This window comes from Macaca fascicularis, chromosome 11 (genome assembly GCF_037993035.2).
Source record: "Macaca fascicularis isolate 582-1 chromosome 11, T2T-MFA8v1.1".
NCBI lineage: Eukaryota > Metazoa > Chordata > Mammalia > Primates > Cercopithecidae > Macaca > Macaca fascicularis.
In genome coordinates, this window is record NC_088385.1 from 57,946,353 (window position 1) to 57,961,562 (window position 15,210).

Below are 15,210 nucleotides of genomic sequence, written 5' to 3' on the forward strand. Positions count from 1 at the left end.
TTAGACCATGATGCAGACTGAGTTTAATGAACAAAAATCTCTGTATAAAAAACATTTAAACCTTATCAAATGCTTTAAACACACACACACACACACACGCGCACACACACACACACACAAATCCAAATCCAATACACGATCTTAAAACATTATCTTTGTTTACCTCAACATAACTTGTAAAAGTATTTCCAGATAAAACTTTACAAGTGAAGAAAGAAAACCCATGATGTTACACTTACACACACACACAATCATTCTTAAGGAAGAACAAAAACGTGGTAAGAGTGTGAACAGGAAGGGAATGCATCTTTTTTTGTAAAGCTTATATTAAAAAACACAGCATGAGTAAAATAACTTCCTATACCAAGAGAAGATGCAGAGAGAGGAAACAGAAAGCAGGGATGAGACTAACTCATTAATAAATAGTTTGAGAATGTCATTCAAGAACAGTAAATTTGGGGAGTTACAGATAATCCCCAGTTGTCACCACCTCAAATTCTTTGATTCCGATAACTAATGACAATTAAAAAGCATATATGTGTTCATTTTTTGTAGGTCTTGATTTGTTCATTATTATTTAGGTGTGCTTTGTCTCTTTCAGTGGTTAATTCCTCAGTTCATACTCAGTGTTATGTCCTAGTTACCAGAAGGGCCACAGTAATAAGTGAAGTGAACACAGGTTATAAAGGGGCATTGGTGGTATGAGGAGGTGAATAAGGAGGGCCAGGTTGCCTGGTTTGGATTTCAGCATCACTGCCTGCCAGCTCCTGGCACCTAGCAAGCTACTTAGCCACTGTGTGTCTCCATTTCCTCAGCTTCGGTTGGGGGTCACTATAGCACCTACTTCAGATAGTGTGATTAGGGAGTTAAACAAGATGGTCGGTCATTCAAAAAATTTATCACACTGCCTGGTCAATAGATGTTAGCTGAAAATATTAGTTGTGGTATTACAGGGGAAACAAAAGGAAAATTCTGTCTCTGTATTTCTCCTCAATGATAAAGTTTTCAGGGACAAACTATGGCAAAAAGCAGAGATACCAGTACATTTGAGACCAGTACAAAGAGATTGAAGATCTAGTCTTATGAATATAGATACCCATTTTTATATAAGAAAAAAATTACATGGCTCCATATCACAAAATTTAAGATCTTCCTGTTAAACATCACACAATTCCCATCATCATTATGCTCTACATACACTCTAAATTATGTAGAGTTTCTACTGATATTCCACAACAAGAAGTCCAGAAATTTTAACTAAGAAACAGCTGCAGAACTGCATGTTGGACAGTAATCTGTATGTGCCACAAGAGCTTGGGCCAACACAAAGGACCAGGATTCTGCCTCCATGGCCTGGACTCCTCCACACATAGTCAGATGAGTCAGGTTCTTGCAGACCTTCAAATCTCCATTCATATCCCCCTTTGAGAGGGCCATTTTCAGAGGTGAAGGAAGCAGCAGCCACTGGGCACGAAACACCGCACTCCTACTTCAGTATAATATGATAGCTATCGTTGGTTTCTGCTGTTAAAAAGAGAGAGCGAATCATCTTTAGTCACCTCCAAAACACAGCAGGAGAAACAAAGTATGGTAAGATTCTTGTGAGAAGGGGAAAAAAGGGAGGTGGAGGTTGCAGTGAGCCGAGATCACGCCATTGCACTCTAGCTTGGGCAACAAGAGTGAAATTCCGTCTTAAAAAAAAAAGAGAAAGGGGAAAAAAAAGAGCAGGACAAACAGCAGCATACTTACTCATTAGCACAGATTCCTTACAATAAATATGCATTACAAAAACAACATGCCTCAATTTCCTCATCTGCAATGGAAGATGGAAGAGAATGGCAAAAAGCCGGGCCAGGCACGGTGGCTCATGCCTGTAATCCCAGCACTTTGGGAGTCCGAGGTGGGTGGATCACTTGAGGTCAGGAGTTAGAGACCAGCCTGGCCAACATGGTGAAACCCTGTCTCTACTAAAAATACAAAAATTAGCCAGACAAGGTGGCATGTGCCTGTAATCCCAGTTACTTGGGAGGCTGAGGGAGGAGAATCACTTGAACTCGGGAGGTGAAGGTTGCAGTGAGCCGAGATCGTGCCACTGCACTCCAGCCTGGGCAACAGATCAAAACTCTGTCTCAAAAAAAAAAAAAAAAAAAAAAAGGCCGACTTACAAAAAGGAACAATCTCTAATACTGTCACTTTCTTTACCCAAATATGGTTACTTTCCCTATCTCTCCTCAAAGAAGTATGTACTTTGCCTACTAGTAGTAAAGCTGTGAAACTACTTAGAGAAAGATGTTTGTCTTACTATTACCTTTCATTGTGTCCAGAATAAAACATGCTTCTTCCTGAAAGTTCTGTATCATCTGAAAAAAGCAAGAAAATTTGTGATTATTTAAATGAAAAATAATCCCTTTATATTCCTGTGTCCCTAAGGACTACATCCAGCGGGATTTAGATGGGAGGCTTTACAGGTCTCAAATAATGTATTTCTTGAGTATCTAGGATCGTAAAAATTTTTTCCTCCCCTCCCCTGTTTGGTTTTTAAATATTAAAAAACTAAGCAGATTAGAACAGTTGTCTTAAAGCCTGGTATGCATTTCCCTGGGTTAACCCCAAGACTCTCCAAGGAGCACACAGACACTAATATACGCATACAGGAGAACTGACTTCCATGTCTTCAACTCCCATATGTGCTCTTTCCTAAAACCTCTTTAATTTTCCTTCCTCACTGTCCCTTCTCAAACTCCCTTCTCCCATTTTACAAGATAAAGGCATGAGTTTCACCCTCCCAGGATCCTAATAAGGTGCGCTGGCCCATGATGTGAAAGCTTCAGGTGGCAAAGTGGAATAGCAAAGGTGAACTCTAATATTAAACTAGGCAACAGACCCTTTTATGAGCCACATGGTTTCTAACTCTTTCCTTTCACCAGAATTAAAGAGTAACCTAATCACAAATTGTCATGTGATAAAGGATTCCAAATGATTTTTTGATAATATCACTATGTAATTTCTGGTATATAATTCTGAAGTATAATCTAATGACATTATCATTACAAAATTCCATCCATTCCTATCTATCAATTTATGTGACTCAAGTCCCTCAGCAATAATATCTAGAGGTGAAAAACAGAATGGAATTGATGCTGAAATCCTATGTCATTCTAGCAATCAATAGGCAGTATTCACCTACAAAGGAAATAATTATGTGCAAAGGTACGACTAGGGATTGAAACAATTTCATCCAACTCATTCATAGATATACCTGTAATAATATTATTCTTAATTTTTTTTTTTTTTTTTTTTTCTGAGACGGAGTTTCACTCTTGTTGCCCAGGCTGGAGTGCAATGGCCCCATCTCGGCTCACCACAACCTCCACCTCCTGGGTTCAAGGGATCCTCCTGCCTCAGCCTCCTGGGTAGCTGGGATTACAAGCACGTGCCACCACACCCAACTAATTTTGTATTTTTAGTAGAGATGGGGTTTCTCCATGTTGGCCAGTCTGGTTTCAAACTCTCGACCTCAGGTGATCCGCCTGCCTCGGCCTCCCAAAGTGCTGGGATTACAGGTATGAGCCACTGCGCCTGGCCTTTTTTTTTTTTGGATGGAGTCTCGCTCTGTCACCCAGGATAGAGTGTGGTGGCACAATCTCGGCTGACTGCAACCTCTGCCTCTCGGGTTCAAGCAATTCTCTGCCTCAGCCTCCCAAGTAGCTGGGATTATAGGCACCTGCCACCATGCCCAGCTAATTTTTGTATTTTTAGTAGAGATGGGGTTTCACCATCTTGGCTAGGCTGGTCTTGAACTTCTGACCTTGTGATCCACCTGTCTCAGCCTCCCAAAGTGCTGGGATTACAGGCATAAGTCACTGCACCTGGCCGGCCCTCTTAATGTTTAATAATTACTTATTAAAACATGTAGCATATTTACATTATTTTAATCAATTGTATAATTATGATGATTCCATTCATAATTTTTAAATTTTTATTTAAAAACTTTGTTTCAAACAAATATAGTAGGATAATCAATAAAAGATGTTTGTGCATAAAAATATGTTACGGTAAGATGGCCAGGCGTGGTGGCTCACATCTGTAATCCCAGCACTTTGGCAGGCTGAGGCGGGTTGATCACTTGAGGCCAGGAGTTCAAGACCAGACTGGCCACATGGTGAAACGTTTCAGCCTCTACTAAAAATACAAAAATTAGCCGGGCATGGTGGTGGGCGCCTGTAATACCAGCTACTTGGGAGGCTGAGGCAGGATAATCGTTTGAACCTCGGAGGCAGAGGTTGCAGTGAGCTGAGATCACACCACGGCACAACAGCCTGGGTGACAAAGTGAGACTCTGTGTCAAAAAAAAAAAAGTTACAGTAAGATAAAATTCAATGGGGGAAGTAAATGAAAAAAGGAGTTCCAGGAAACAGGAATAGTACAAGAATTCTAACTTAAAGGAAAGCACAGTCGTGTTTTGTTTTTTTTTAATGGATGGTGGTGGTATTAAATCATTTTTGCATTAAGATTACATGGGATGCAATTAGAATAATGATGTAACCATTTCACTTAGAAATGTCATTATATATGCCCAGAAATGACATCTTTTACAACTATTTAAACTTTAACAAAAAATTTTAAGTCAGCCTAAAAATGTGCATGGGAATATGTGGTTTTTAAAATATTTCAGGGTGGGGCGTGGTGGCTCACATCTGTAATCCCACCACTTTGGGAGGGTGAGGCGGGCAGATCACTTGAGGTCAGGAGTTTGAGACCAGCCTGGCCAACATGGCAAAACCCCGTCTCTACAAAAATACATAAATTAGCCGGGCGTGGTGGCACGCGCCTATAATTCCCACTATTCCGGAGGCTGAGGGAGGAGAATCACTTGAACCCAGGAAGTGGAGGTTACAGTGAGCTGAGATTGGGCCATTGCACTCTGGCCTGGGCAACAGAGAGAGACTGTTTAAAAAAAAAATTAGGAGGAAAGCAAGCAAAAAAGTATGAAACCCTCTGATCTAGAAAACAGAACACTCTGCCCCAGGAGAACTGCTCTTGCTCCATGTGCTGACAAATTAAGCATCATCTGGTAATTCAACTGTACTGAAAAATCTACCTCATCACTGATGAGCACATGAATTCCTGTTGGCCCCTGCTTGTAAATCTGGCTGATCTGGCAAGGGGAAATGCTGAAAAGCTGAGCAATTTTTTCTGTCAATTCAACAGCTGTCAGTTCTTCTAGATAGATGGCATGGTAAACTGCAAAAGGGAGAGAGCAACAGGAGTCAGTACAAAGTTTGTCTGCTCTTACACATAACTTGATCACTAGGAATGTCCACTTTTCTGAAGGACTCAGAAATCAGACTGCCTAAGCTCAAACCCTGGCTCAACCACTTGCAGCTGTGTGACCTAGGGCACGTTATTTAACATCCCTAGGCCTCATTTTTCTCGTGTAAATACTAGAGATAACAGTAAAATCCTCCACAAAGAGGAGATATTAGTTGTAAATATTAAAGCATATAAAAAGTGTTAAGAATAGCACCTGGATGGGCATGGTGGTTCACACCTATAGTCCCAGCAATTTGGGAGGCTGAGGCAGGGAGATCACTTGAGCCCAGGAGTTCAAGACCAGCCTGGGCAACATAGGAAGATCCCATCTCTACAATAAATAAAACAATTAGGTAGACGTGGGGTGCACACCTATAGTTCTAGTTACTCGGGAGGCTGACGGGAGAGAATCACTTGAGCCCAGGTGGTCAAGTTTGCAATGAGTCATGATTGCACCACAGTACTTCAGCCTGGGTAACCGAGTGAGACTCTGTCTCAAAAAAAAAAAAAAGGCCGGGCGTGGTGGCTCAAGCCTGTAATCCTAGCACTTTGGGAGGCCGAGGCGGGCAGATCACGAGGTCAGGAGATCGAGACCATTCTGGCTAACCCAGTGAAACCCCGTCTCTACTAAAAATACAAAAAACTAGCCGGGCGAAGTGGCGCGCGCCTGTAGTCCCAGCTACTTGGGAGGCTGAGGCAGGAGAATGGCGTGAACCCAGGAGGCGGAGCTTGCAGTGAGCCGAGATCGCACCACTCACTCCAGCCTGGGTGACAGAGCGAGACTCCGTCTCAAAAAAAAAAAAAAAAAATAGCACCTGCCATATATTAGGAGCTCAATAAATGCTAGTGATTATTGTTACTTCTAGCAAACGCTAAATCTGCTGTTTGATAGCTTCCCATCATACATGCCCATAAGTTACCTCTTCACCTTTCTTCCTATCTGTCCTGGTGTGTCCAGAACAACCTACCGAAGAAAGTGCCATTTGAGTCTCCATCCTCCTGCTTCTGCTGCTGTTGCTGCTGCTGTTGTTGCTGCTCCCTCAACTGCAGTGACTCCTGACAAACATAAATGGTTAACCTTGGACGCACCATCCTAAGGGGAGGAAAAAGGCTAATTAGTCTTACATTCTTTATGGTAAGCACAATAAAAAGGGAGAAATTGTGTTTCTACATTAATCATATAGAGCAGATGAAAACTGGAAGCTCACTGGCCAAATGCAATTAATTTGCTATGTTTTATTAGTTCCCCAGTGGTAAGGGTTTTTTTTCCTTAAGTGGAATTAGTTCCAATATGAGACATCACATAAAGCTCTGAACTTTTGGCTTTTCCTGAATATCTAGCAATCTTAGGCCTGCATTCTCACATGAAAACAATCAGCTGTTCTTACATAATGCATATATTCTTCACTATACCCCAGTCTTGACTGCCATTCATTTACATTACCTGTATGTCCTCTATAGTCATTTGAGTTTGTGGCCTTTGGTGTAAAAGTTAGACATAGTCAAAATATAAAAGCCTTATGTCTTTTTGGGTCAGGTTCAAGATATACTTCTTACTAAAAAATACCAACACAGTAAACTAGATCATCTTATTTCTCTCATTATCTTCTCCTAACTAGCCTAAATCCTTTTTCTGCTCTTCTTAGAGAAAGGTATTCAACTACCTCTTGATCTGATCCTCTGAATCCTTCCAATTTCTAAACATTCTTTAGATAATATGCTTTAAAAAATGAAAGATCGGCCGGGCACGGTGGCTCAAGCCTGTAATCTCAGCACTTTGGGAGGCCGAGATGGGCGGATCGCGAGGTCAGGAGATCGAGACCATCCTGGCTAACACGGTGAAACCCCTCTCTACTAAAAAATACAAAAAAGTAGCCGGGTGAGGTAGCGGGCGCCTGTAGTCCCAGCTACTGGGGAGGCTGAGGCAAGAGAATGGCATAAACCCGGAGCTTGCAGTGAGCTGAGATCCGGCCACTGCACCCCAGCCTGGGCGACAGAGCAAGACTCCGTCTCAAAAAAATAAATAAATAAAATTAAAGATCAATTATTTTTCCCCAAGTCATCAATCCCTGATTTCCTTTCTTTCCTTAAAATTTTCCAAGCTTCAACATCCCTTATGATGTAGACAAAAACAAATATGACCAGGCACGGTGGCTCACACCTGTAATCCCAGCACTTTAGGAAGGTGAGTCGGAAGGATTGCTTGAGCTCAGGAGTTTGAGACCAGCCAGGGGAACATGGCAAAACTCCGCCTCTACAAAAAGTACAAAATTAGGCGGGCATGGTGGTGCGCACCTGTAGTCCCAGCTGCTCAGCCATCTAGATAGGAGGATGGCTTGAGCCCAGGAAATCGAGACTGCAGCGAGCCATGATTGCATTGCTGCACTCCAAGCTGGGTGACAGAGCAAGACCCTGTCTCAAGAAAGAAAACCCAAAACAAAAGCAAACCAAAAATAAATACTGCACAATCTGTTTTACTATGCAGTCACTGATTTGGTTCTGTTGCCATTGACCTAAATGCTTTTTTCATCAGTGTTACTACTACCTATTTAAAATTGTAAATCCCAAAAGAGGACCAAAAATTACCATGTATTTTAACAACTGCAGGGAGACACTTAAGTAATTACTACCCACGTTTGCCTGGCCCGGTGGCTCATGCCTGTAATCCCAGCACTTTGGGAGGCCGAGACGGGCGGATCACAAGATCAGGAGAGCGAGACCATCCGGCTAACACGGTGAAACCCCGTCTCTACTAAAAAATACAAAAAATTAGCCGGGCGTGGTGGCGGGCGCCTGTAGTCCCAGCTACTCGGGAGGCTGAGGCAGGAGAATGGCGTGAACCCAGGAGGTGGAGCTTGCAGTGAGCCAAGATCGCACCACTGCACTCCAGCCTGGGTGAAAGAGCAAGACTCCGTTTCAAAAAAAAAAAAAAAAGAGGCCGGGTGCGGTGGCTCAAGCCTGTAATCCCAGCACTTTGGGAGGCCGAGACGGGCGGATCACGAGGTCAGGAGATCGAGACCATCCTGGCTAACACGGTGAAACCCCGTCTCTACTAAAAATACAAGAAAATTAGCCGGGCGAGGTGGCGGGCGCCTGTAGTCCCAGCTACTCGGGAGGCTGAGGCAGGAGAATGGCGTGAACCCGGGAGGCGGAGCTTGCAGTGAGCCGAGATCGCGCCACTGCACTCCAGCCTGGGGCACAGAGCAAGACTCCGTCTCAAAAAAAAAAAAAAAAAAAAAAAGTAATTCCCACCCACATTTAAGAATGACCACTTCTCCAGTTTAAACCAACTTGGGGCCTTTGCACTTGTTGTTCCATCTGCCTAGAACAGTCTCCCTTCCTGTGACTCCAGAGCTGCATCCTTCTCAGAACTCAGTTTAAATATCCCCTCCTTGAAGAGGTCCTTCCTGATCATATTCTGGGCACCCTATAGCCCACAACCTTGTTTTTTGCTTGTTTATTTGTTTTGTTTTCCTTCAAAGCTCTTATCACTATCCACAATACTTATTTATCTTACTCCCCATGAGAAAGTAAACTCCCTAACAATGGGCACCCTGTTTTGCTCACCAATATATTAATATTCCCAGAGCCTACAATAGTACCTGGCTCACGAAAAGCATGATGAATTTTCATTGGAAAATTCATTCACCTGGAAATGAAAAATGGAATATCATGGGGAATTCCTTAGACAAAGTGCAAGAAAATATTTTTTTAAATCTTTATTTGGTACATAGCTGACACTTAAAAGAAATGTTTCCAGAAGGTGTATTTAGCTGTATAGAGTACTGTGAAGAATTCCTGAATTCAAATCCATTTGGAATCCAACCTCATTGATATTTTAACACTAATTACATACCGGCCTTTTAATGCATTAAAAAGTCTGATTCCATCTGCAGGGCCACAGATTTGGATCACATCATCTCTAGTTAATTTCAATAAATCTGCCCCTGGAATAAATATAAGAAAATGGATGATAAAGGCAAAGATTCTCTGTATTAATGACTATTAAAATGGGCTCTATTATAAGGACACCTCATTACCAGAATGTTACAATCCATAATTTTCTTCATGGCATATAAGGCCCTTCATGACCTGGCTCCCACCGCCTCTCCCATCTCAATTCCCGCCAATTAACCTCCCCATTTAACCCTATGCTTTCATCATACTGATGATGTCTAATGAGCAAGCTGTTTTTTCTGCCTGAAACAACCTTCCACTATCTAAGCTGGTCACAACATGCCTGTAGTCCCAGCTACTCAAGAAGCTGAGGTAGGAGGATTGTTAGAGGCCAATCGACTGTTAGGAGTTCAAGACTGGTGTGGACAACATAGCAAGACCCCATCTCTTAAAAAAAAAAAAAAAAATCCTGGGCCAGGTGTGGTAGCTCACGCCTGTAATCCCAGCACTTTGGGATGTCGAGGCGGGTGGATCATTGAGGTCAGGAGTTCGAGACCAGCCTGGCCAACATAGTGAGACCCTGTCTCTACTAAAAATACAAAAATTAGCCGGATGTGGTGGTAGGTACCTGTAATCCTAGCTACTCAGGGGCTGAGGCAGGAGAATCACTTGAACCCAGCAGTTAAGAGGTTGTAGTAAGCTGAGATTGCGCCTCTGCACTCCAGCCTGGGTGACAGTGAGACTCCGTCTCAAAAAAAAAAAAAAAAAAAAAATCCTGGATTTACCTGATGTATCACACATGTTCCCTAATACCAGATCTTCCCACAAAGGTCTTACTGTCATTATCAGAACACTTATCTATAGCATCACAACTATTTATCGGTTTTTCAGAGTTTTATTTTGATTTGATTAGTTGTGTTTCGGTGCTTTTTTTTTTTTTGGACACCAGATGATTAATGGGCTATTTGATCAGGAATTATGCCTCATTCATTTGTGTATTCCTACCACATCAAAAAGTGCTAAATAGGCCAGGCGCTGTGGCTCACACCTGTAATCCCAGCACTCTGGGAGGCCAAGAAGGGTGGATCACTTGAGGTCAGGTGTTCAAGACCAGCCTGGCCAACATGGTGAAACTCTGTCTCTACTAAAAATACATAAATTAGCTGGTATGATGGCAGGTGCCTATAATCCCAGCTAATCAGAAGGCTAAGGCAGGAGAATTGTTTGAACCCAGGAGGCGGAGGTTGCAGTGAGCTGAGATCATGCAATTGCACTCCAGCTTGGGTGACAGAGTGAGACTCCATCTCAAAAAAAGAACAACAACAAAAAATGCTAAATAAAATTGGATTGTGTAAATGAAATAAATTATAGTGATATCAAGGGGAAAATTTCAGACTACCTGCAAATGAAATACACATTTTAAAAAGTATTGTATGAAATAAGCATTTTTAAATTAAATTGAATTTAAACTAAAAGGTGTTTGTTTTTAAGTATTTCACAGCACAGCTGCAACTGGTGAGAAAGTCTTAAGGGTTCTATGAAATTCATTTCATCAGAAAAATGCAGTAAGATCTCTCATACACATATACACACACAACTCTCCCATGGATACCAGGAGGCCCTAGAATGCAAAGGAAAATCTCATGCTAGGGAAAACAAAAGAAAAAGAAAATTTAACCTGAGAAGTTTGTGAAAAGCCTTGTGAATGTAGAAAAACGATTTCGATGCAACCACTGCTGAGCTTCCTGAGGTGTGGTTGTTGGTAAGAGGTTCTGAAAGGGAGAGAGCATTTTTTAGGTAACCAAATAGATTTGTCTGTTAACCCATTAGGTAACACATAGCCAAACACACCCACAAAACCCCATACTCAGGCCTCATTTGTGAAAGTTGTTTTCTCTTTCTCCAACCATGCAAGACGCTCAAGGAGTTCCATCCTTTTCTTCCCCACTAGACTGTAAGCTCCTCAAATGGAAGGGTCCTGCATTACTCGTTTCATATCTTTAGTCCCTAGCACAGTATCTGGTTCATAGTCAAAATTCAATAAATGTTTGTTTAATGAATGAATGAATAATACTCCCTAAAAGTTGGGCATTTCTACTGAATTGGACAGTCATCAAAGTATTACTAGACATTGTAAGTAACTGACATTCAACTTTAGACTTACATCTGTGACTGGAGGGGGTGGCTCTGGCTGGTGGTTTGGTGAACCATTTCTAAAGAAACATTTAAAATGAAAGTATGAGTCCATGACACATGCTGGGGCTCACTATTTCATTCCTCATCTTCACAATAAATCTTAAGCTAGAGATTTAAAAAACTCTGTGCTCTCTCATAAAACATTCTTATTCTTTGACCCAATACTTTAATTTTCTATTAGTTTAACCTAAATACTTTATGCGGAGTGGGAGAAATTATGTCATTAGCAACAATTTTTTATTATTGAGGAAACTGAAGAAAATATCAACATTTCAATAATGATAAATTATGGCATCAATAATGATGAGATAAATTATGGCATAAAAATATTTAACCATCAATTTACTAAGATGAAAAATTATGAAAGAATAATTATCAAGAAAAAAATTTAAAAATAAAATGAAAAATATCAGGATAAAAAATTTTATCAATACATTACTACTGTAGGAAATACACAAATATGCACACATACACAAGAAAAATACTGGAAGAAAATTTATGCAATGCAATTTGATCACACACATTTAGAATAAAAAAAAACTTTTTTTCTTTTTTTTTTTTTTTGAGACGGAGTCTCGCACTTTCTCCCAGGCTGGAGTGCAGTGGTGTGATCTCGGCTAACTGCAGGCTCCGCCTCCCGGGTTCATGCCATCCTTCTGCCTCAGCCTCCTGAGTAGCTGGGACTACAGGCACCCGCCACCACGCCCGGCTAATTTTTTTGTATTTTTAGTAGAGACGGGGTTTCACCATGTTAGCCAGGATGGTCTCAATCTCCTGACCTTGTGATCCACCTGCCTCCGCCTCTCAAAGTGCTGGGATTACTGTTGTGAGTCACTGTGCCCGGCAAAAACAATTATTTTTAAAGCAGCCTCAAAAATTGGTGCTGCCTAATTTATGATCTAAGGGTTATCGCCACACCCTCAGTTTTTCTTTTTCTTTCTTTTTGAGACAGAGTTTCACTCCTTTGCCCAAACTAGAGTGCAGTGGCATGATCTCAGCTCACTGCAACCTCCGCCTTCCAGTTTCAAGCAATTCTCCTGCCTCAGCCTCCCAAGTAGCTGGGATTACAGGTGCCTGCCACCACACACCGCTAATTGGGGTTTCACCATGTTGGCCAGGCTGGTCTCAAACTCCTGACATCGTGATCCGCCTGCCTCGGCCTCCCGAAGTGCTGGGATTGCAGGTGTGAGCCACCGCACTCAGCCTCAGTTTTTCTTTATACATTCTTTGTCTATGAATTGTCCCTCTTCCCTAATGCCTACTTTTATGGAAGAAAAGTTTCACCAGTATGAAGTACATGACAAAGAGAAGAGAAAAATTTTTAAACACAACTCTTAAACTCTGTATCATATTTGGAATTACCTATAAGTAGAATGTATCATCTATGCGGATGTTAAGTTTTTTTTTCTTTTATAATAAGATCTTCTTCCTTTTTTAGCCTTAGCTGCAAAATTCAAATTTGGTATTTGAACTTAGTAATTAACTTATCTTAGGGCCCTAGTTATATGTATTCCTTCTACAACTAATACCTACTTTTATTCTTAATTGTTACGTTTTGAATATTTAAGCTACCTTAATTAAATCCTTTACAAAGTAGGTCAGACATAGAGCCTAAATAAATCCAAAAACACAAACATTGCAACCAAACAATATGCTCACACGTTTGGTAGTCTATTTCAAGTTTCAATATGGTTATGTGAAATACATGTTAAATGCTAGGACTATATAATACAGCTACTTTTTAAAATTGGAGTAAGTGTCTGTACCAACTTTCAATTATCTCTTATGGTAAAAGATAGTAAGGCAAGATTAAATGTATCCCATAAATAATTCCAAAACTTCATTTTAGCCATCATCTTCAAACTTATTTCTTCATTATCAAAGATTTGTAATAATTAGGTGTTAGAAGTATTCCTAACAAGTAACAAAACAAATTTTAGTGTTTGTACAATTGTTTCCAGTTCCCAAATCTGGTGCAAGTATGATCAGGAAGTGAAATAACCACAAGATGTGCAGTAATAGGGAGAGGCAAAAACCCAGATCATCAGTCCCTGAACCACTAACAATTGACCATAAATGCTACTTTCTAGTGGGGGGAAAAAAGAAGAGGAGGAGGGAGAGGGGAGAACACAAGGAGAAGAAAGGGCTATATAAAACTCTTTCAATCTTTTTCGAAGATACTCCAAATCTCAGTTAATATATAAATCCATCAAAGAACGACCAAATAGATGTACTTGACTTAAAAAGATCTTGTTTATGAACAGGTAATGAAAGAATACATATTTTGGACAAATATAAGCCAATTTTATTTCCCAGACTTACCCTTCCCCAAGAGAAAAACTGCTATGGGAACTGTTGAAGCCAGGTGATGGGGAATTATTGACATATGTGATCTCGGGCCATGGAGAACACTAAAAACAAAGGATAAGTTAGATAATGAACAAGCACATTTGACCCTAGGATTTGACTAAAACATTTTTACTTGAATAGCACATCTTGATTAGTAAATCTTAATTCCTCAGAGACTCCCATAAGCAATAGAGAACACTGCTTCTCTTTCCGCCATCTTGGAGCCTGTGGAGACCTGCTGGGAATAGGAGTTTTAAAAGGAAACATGTCTACAAAACTGTGGTCCCAGGCCATTTTTGTTGGTTATAAGTGGGTTCTCCAGAACCAAAGGCAGCACACAGCTCTTCTTAAAATTGAAGGTGGTTTATGCCCAAGATGAAACTGAATTCTATTTGGGCAAGAGATGTGCTTAGGTATACAAAGCAAAGAACACCACAGTAGCTCCTGCAGCAAACCAAACAAAACCAGAGTAATCTGGGGAAAGATAACTTGGACACAGAAACAGCAGCATGGTTTGTGCCAAATTCTAAAGGAATCTTCCTGCTAAGGCCGCTGGACACAGAATCCATGTGATACTATGTCCCTCAAGGATTTAAACTAATGAAAAGTAAACAAAAGTAGACTTGTGCTCTTGTTTAAAAAAAAAAAAAAAAGAGTGAGTGAGAGAGAGAATGTTGCTTAGGAGAAGAAAATTTTGACCAGTTTGGAAGTGATGAATTTTTAAGATTAAAAATTATGAACTGAAATTGTCACCAAAAGAAATCTTTTTACCTCTGTGAGTATGGTTGTCTCATAGGAAGGTTGATATTTCTCCTTTTCATGAGGTGTTCGTTTCTCCATTTTTTCCCTATCGGTTTTTTGCTTTCTGTCTGCACCTTTGGGCTGAAATGAGAAACATTTTGTTTTAAATTCAGGTACTCACCTTTTGACCCAACAATATTGCTTCTAAAAACTTAAATATTCACGTATGAAACAAAATGGTATGTGCAGTGATGTAAAGGCAAGACACATCACTTTTAAGTTTGAAAATAGGAAATTTAAATGTTTCTGCTTGATGGAGTTGAAAAGAATCCGATCTATAGCTACGGACATGGAAAGATCTCTAAAGCACATAGTTAACTGAAAAAAATCAAGGCTCAAAACATTTCAGATAGTATAATCCCATTTATGTGTCAAAGAAAATATGTATATAGCTATGTGTGTGTGTGTATAAAAGTATAGAAAGGAACTAGAAGAGCTGGGCGCAGTGGCTCACACCTGTAATCACAGCACTTTGGGAGGCCGAGGCAGACGGATTGCCTGAGCTCAGGAGTTCGAGACCAGCCTGGCCAACGTGGCGAAACCCTGTCTCCATTAAAAATACAAAAAATTAGCTGGGCATGGTGTGTGTGCCTGTAGTCCCAGGTACTGGGGAGGCTGAGGTATGAGAATCGCTTGAACCCAGGAGATGGAGGT

General features: G+C 40.8%; 1 protein-coding gene across 17 annotated transcripts in view; it reads right to left on the bottom strand.

Moving 5' to 3' along the window:
- TFCP2 (transcription factor CP2) overlaps nt 1-15,210 on the bottom strand; it is an 83,760-nt gene continuing 68,550 nt past the window's right edge. For 8 of the 17 annotated variants that reach the window (XM_074006874.1, XM_005570874.5, XM_074006881.1 and 5 more), the window contains 9 exons: nt 14,527-14,637; nt 13,729-13,817; nt 11,375-11,423; nt 10,889-10,982; nt 9,170-9,260; nt 6,282-6,406; nt 5,102-5,244; nt 2,309-2,360; nt 1-1,524 (listed from right to left, as the gene is read on the bottom strand). In XM_074006874.1, coding sequence (XP_073862975.1) covers nt 1,487-1,524; nt 2,309-2,360; nt 5,102-5,244; nt 6,282-6,406; nt 9,170-9,260; nt 10,889-10,982; nt 11,375-11,423; nt 13,729-13,817; nt 14,527-14,637 — 792 coding nt within the window. In that variant the 3' untranslated portion in view covers nt 1-1,486. The remainder of the gene's footprint in view (nt 1,525-2,308; nt 2,361-5,101; nt 5,245-6,281; nt 6,407-9,169; nt 9,261-10,888; nt 10,983-11,374; nt 11,424-13,728; nt 13,818-14,526; nt 14,638-15,210) is intronic. The other 9 variants (XM_005570876.5, XM_005570875.5, XM_074006873.1 and 6 more) reach the window with 3 other exon arrangements.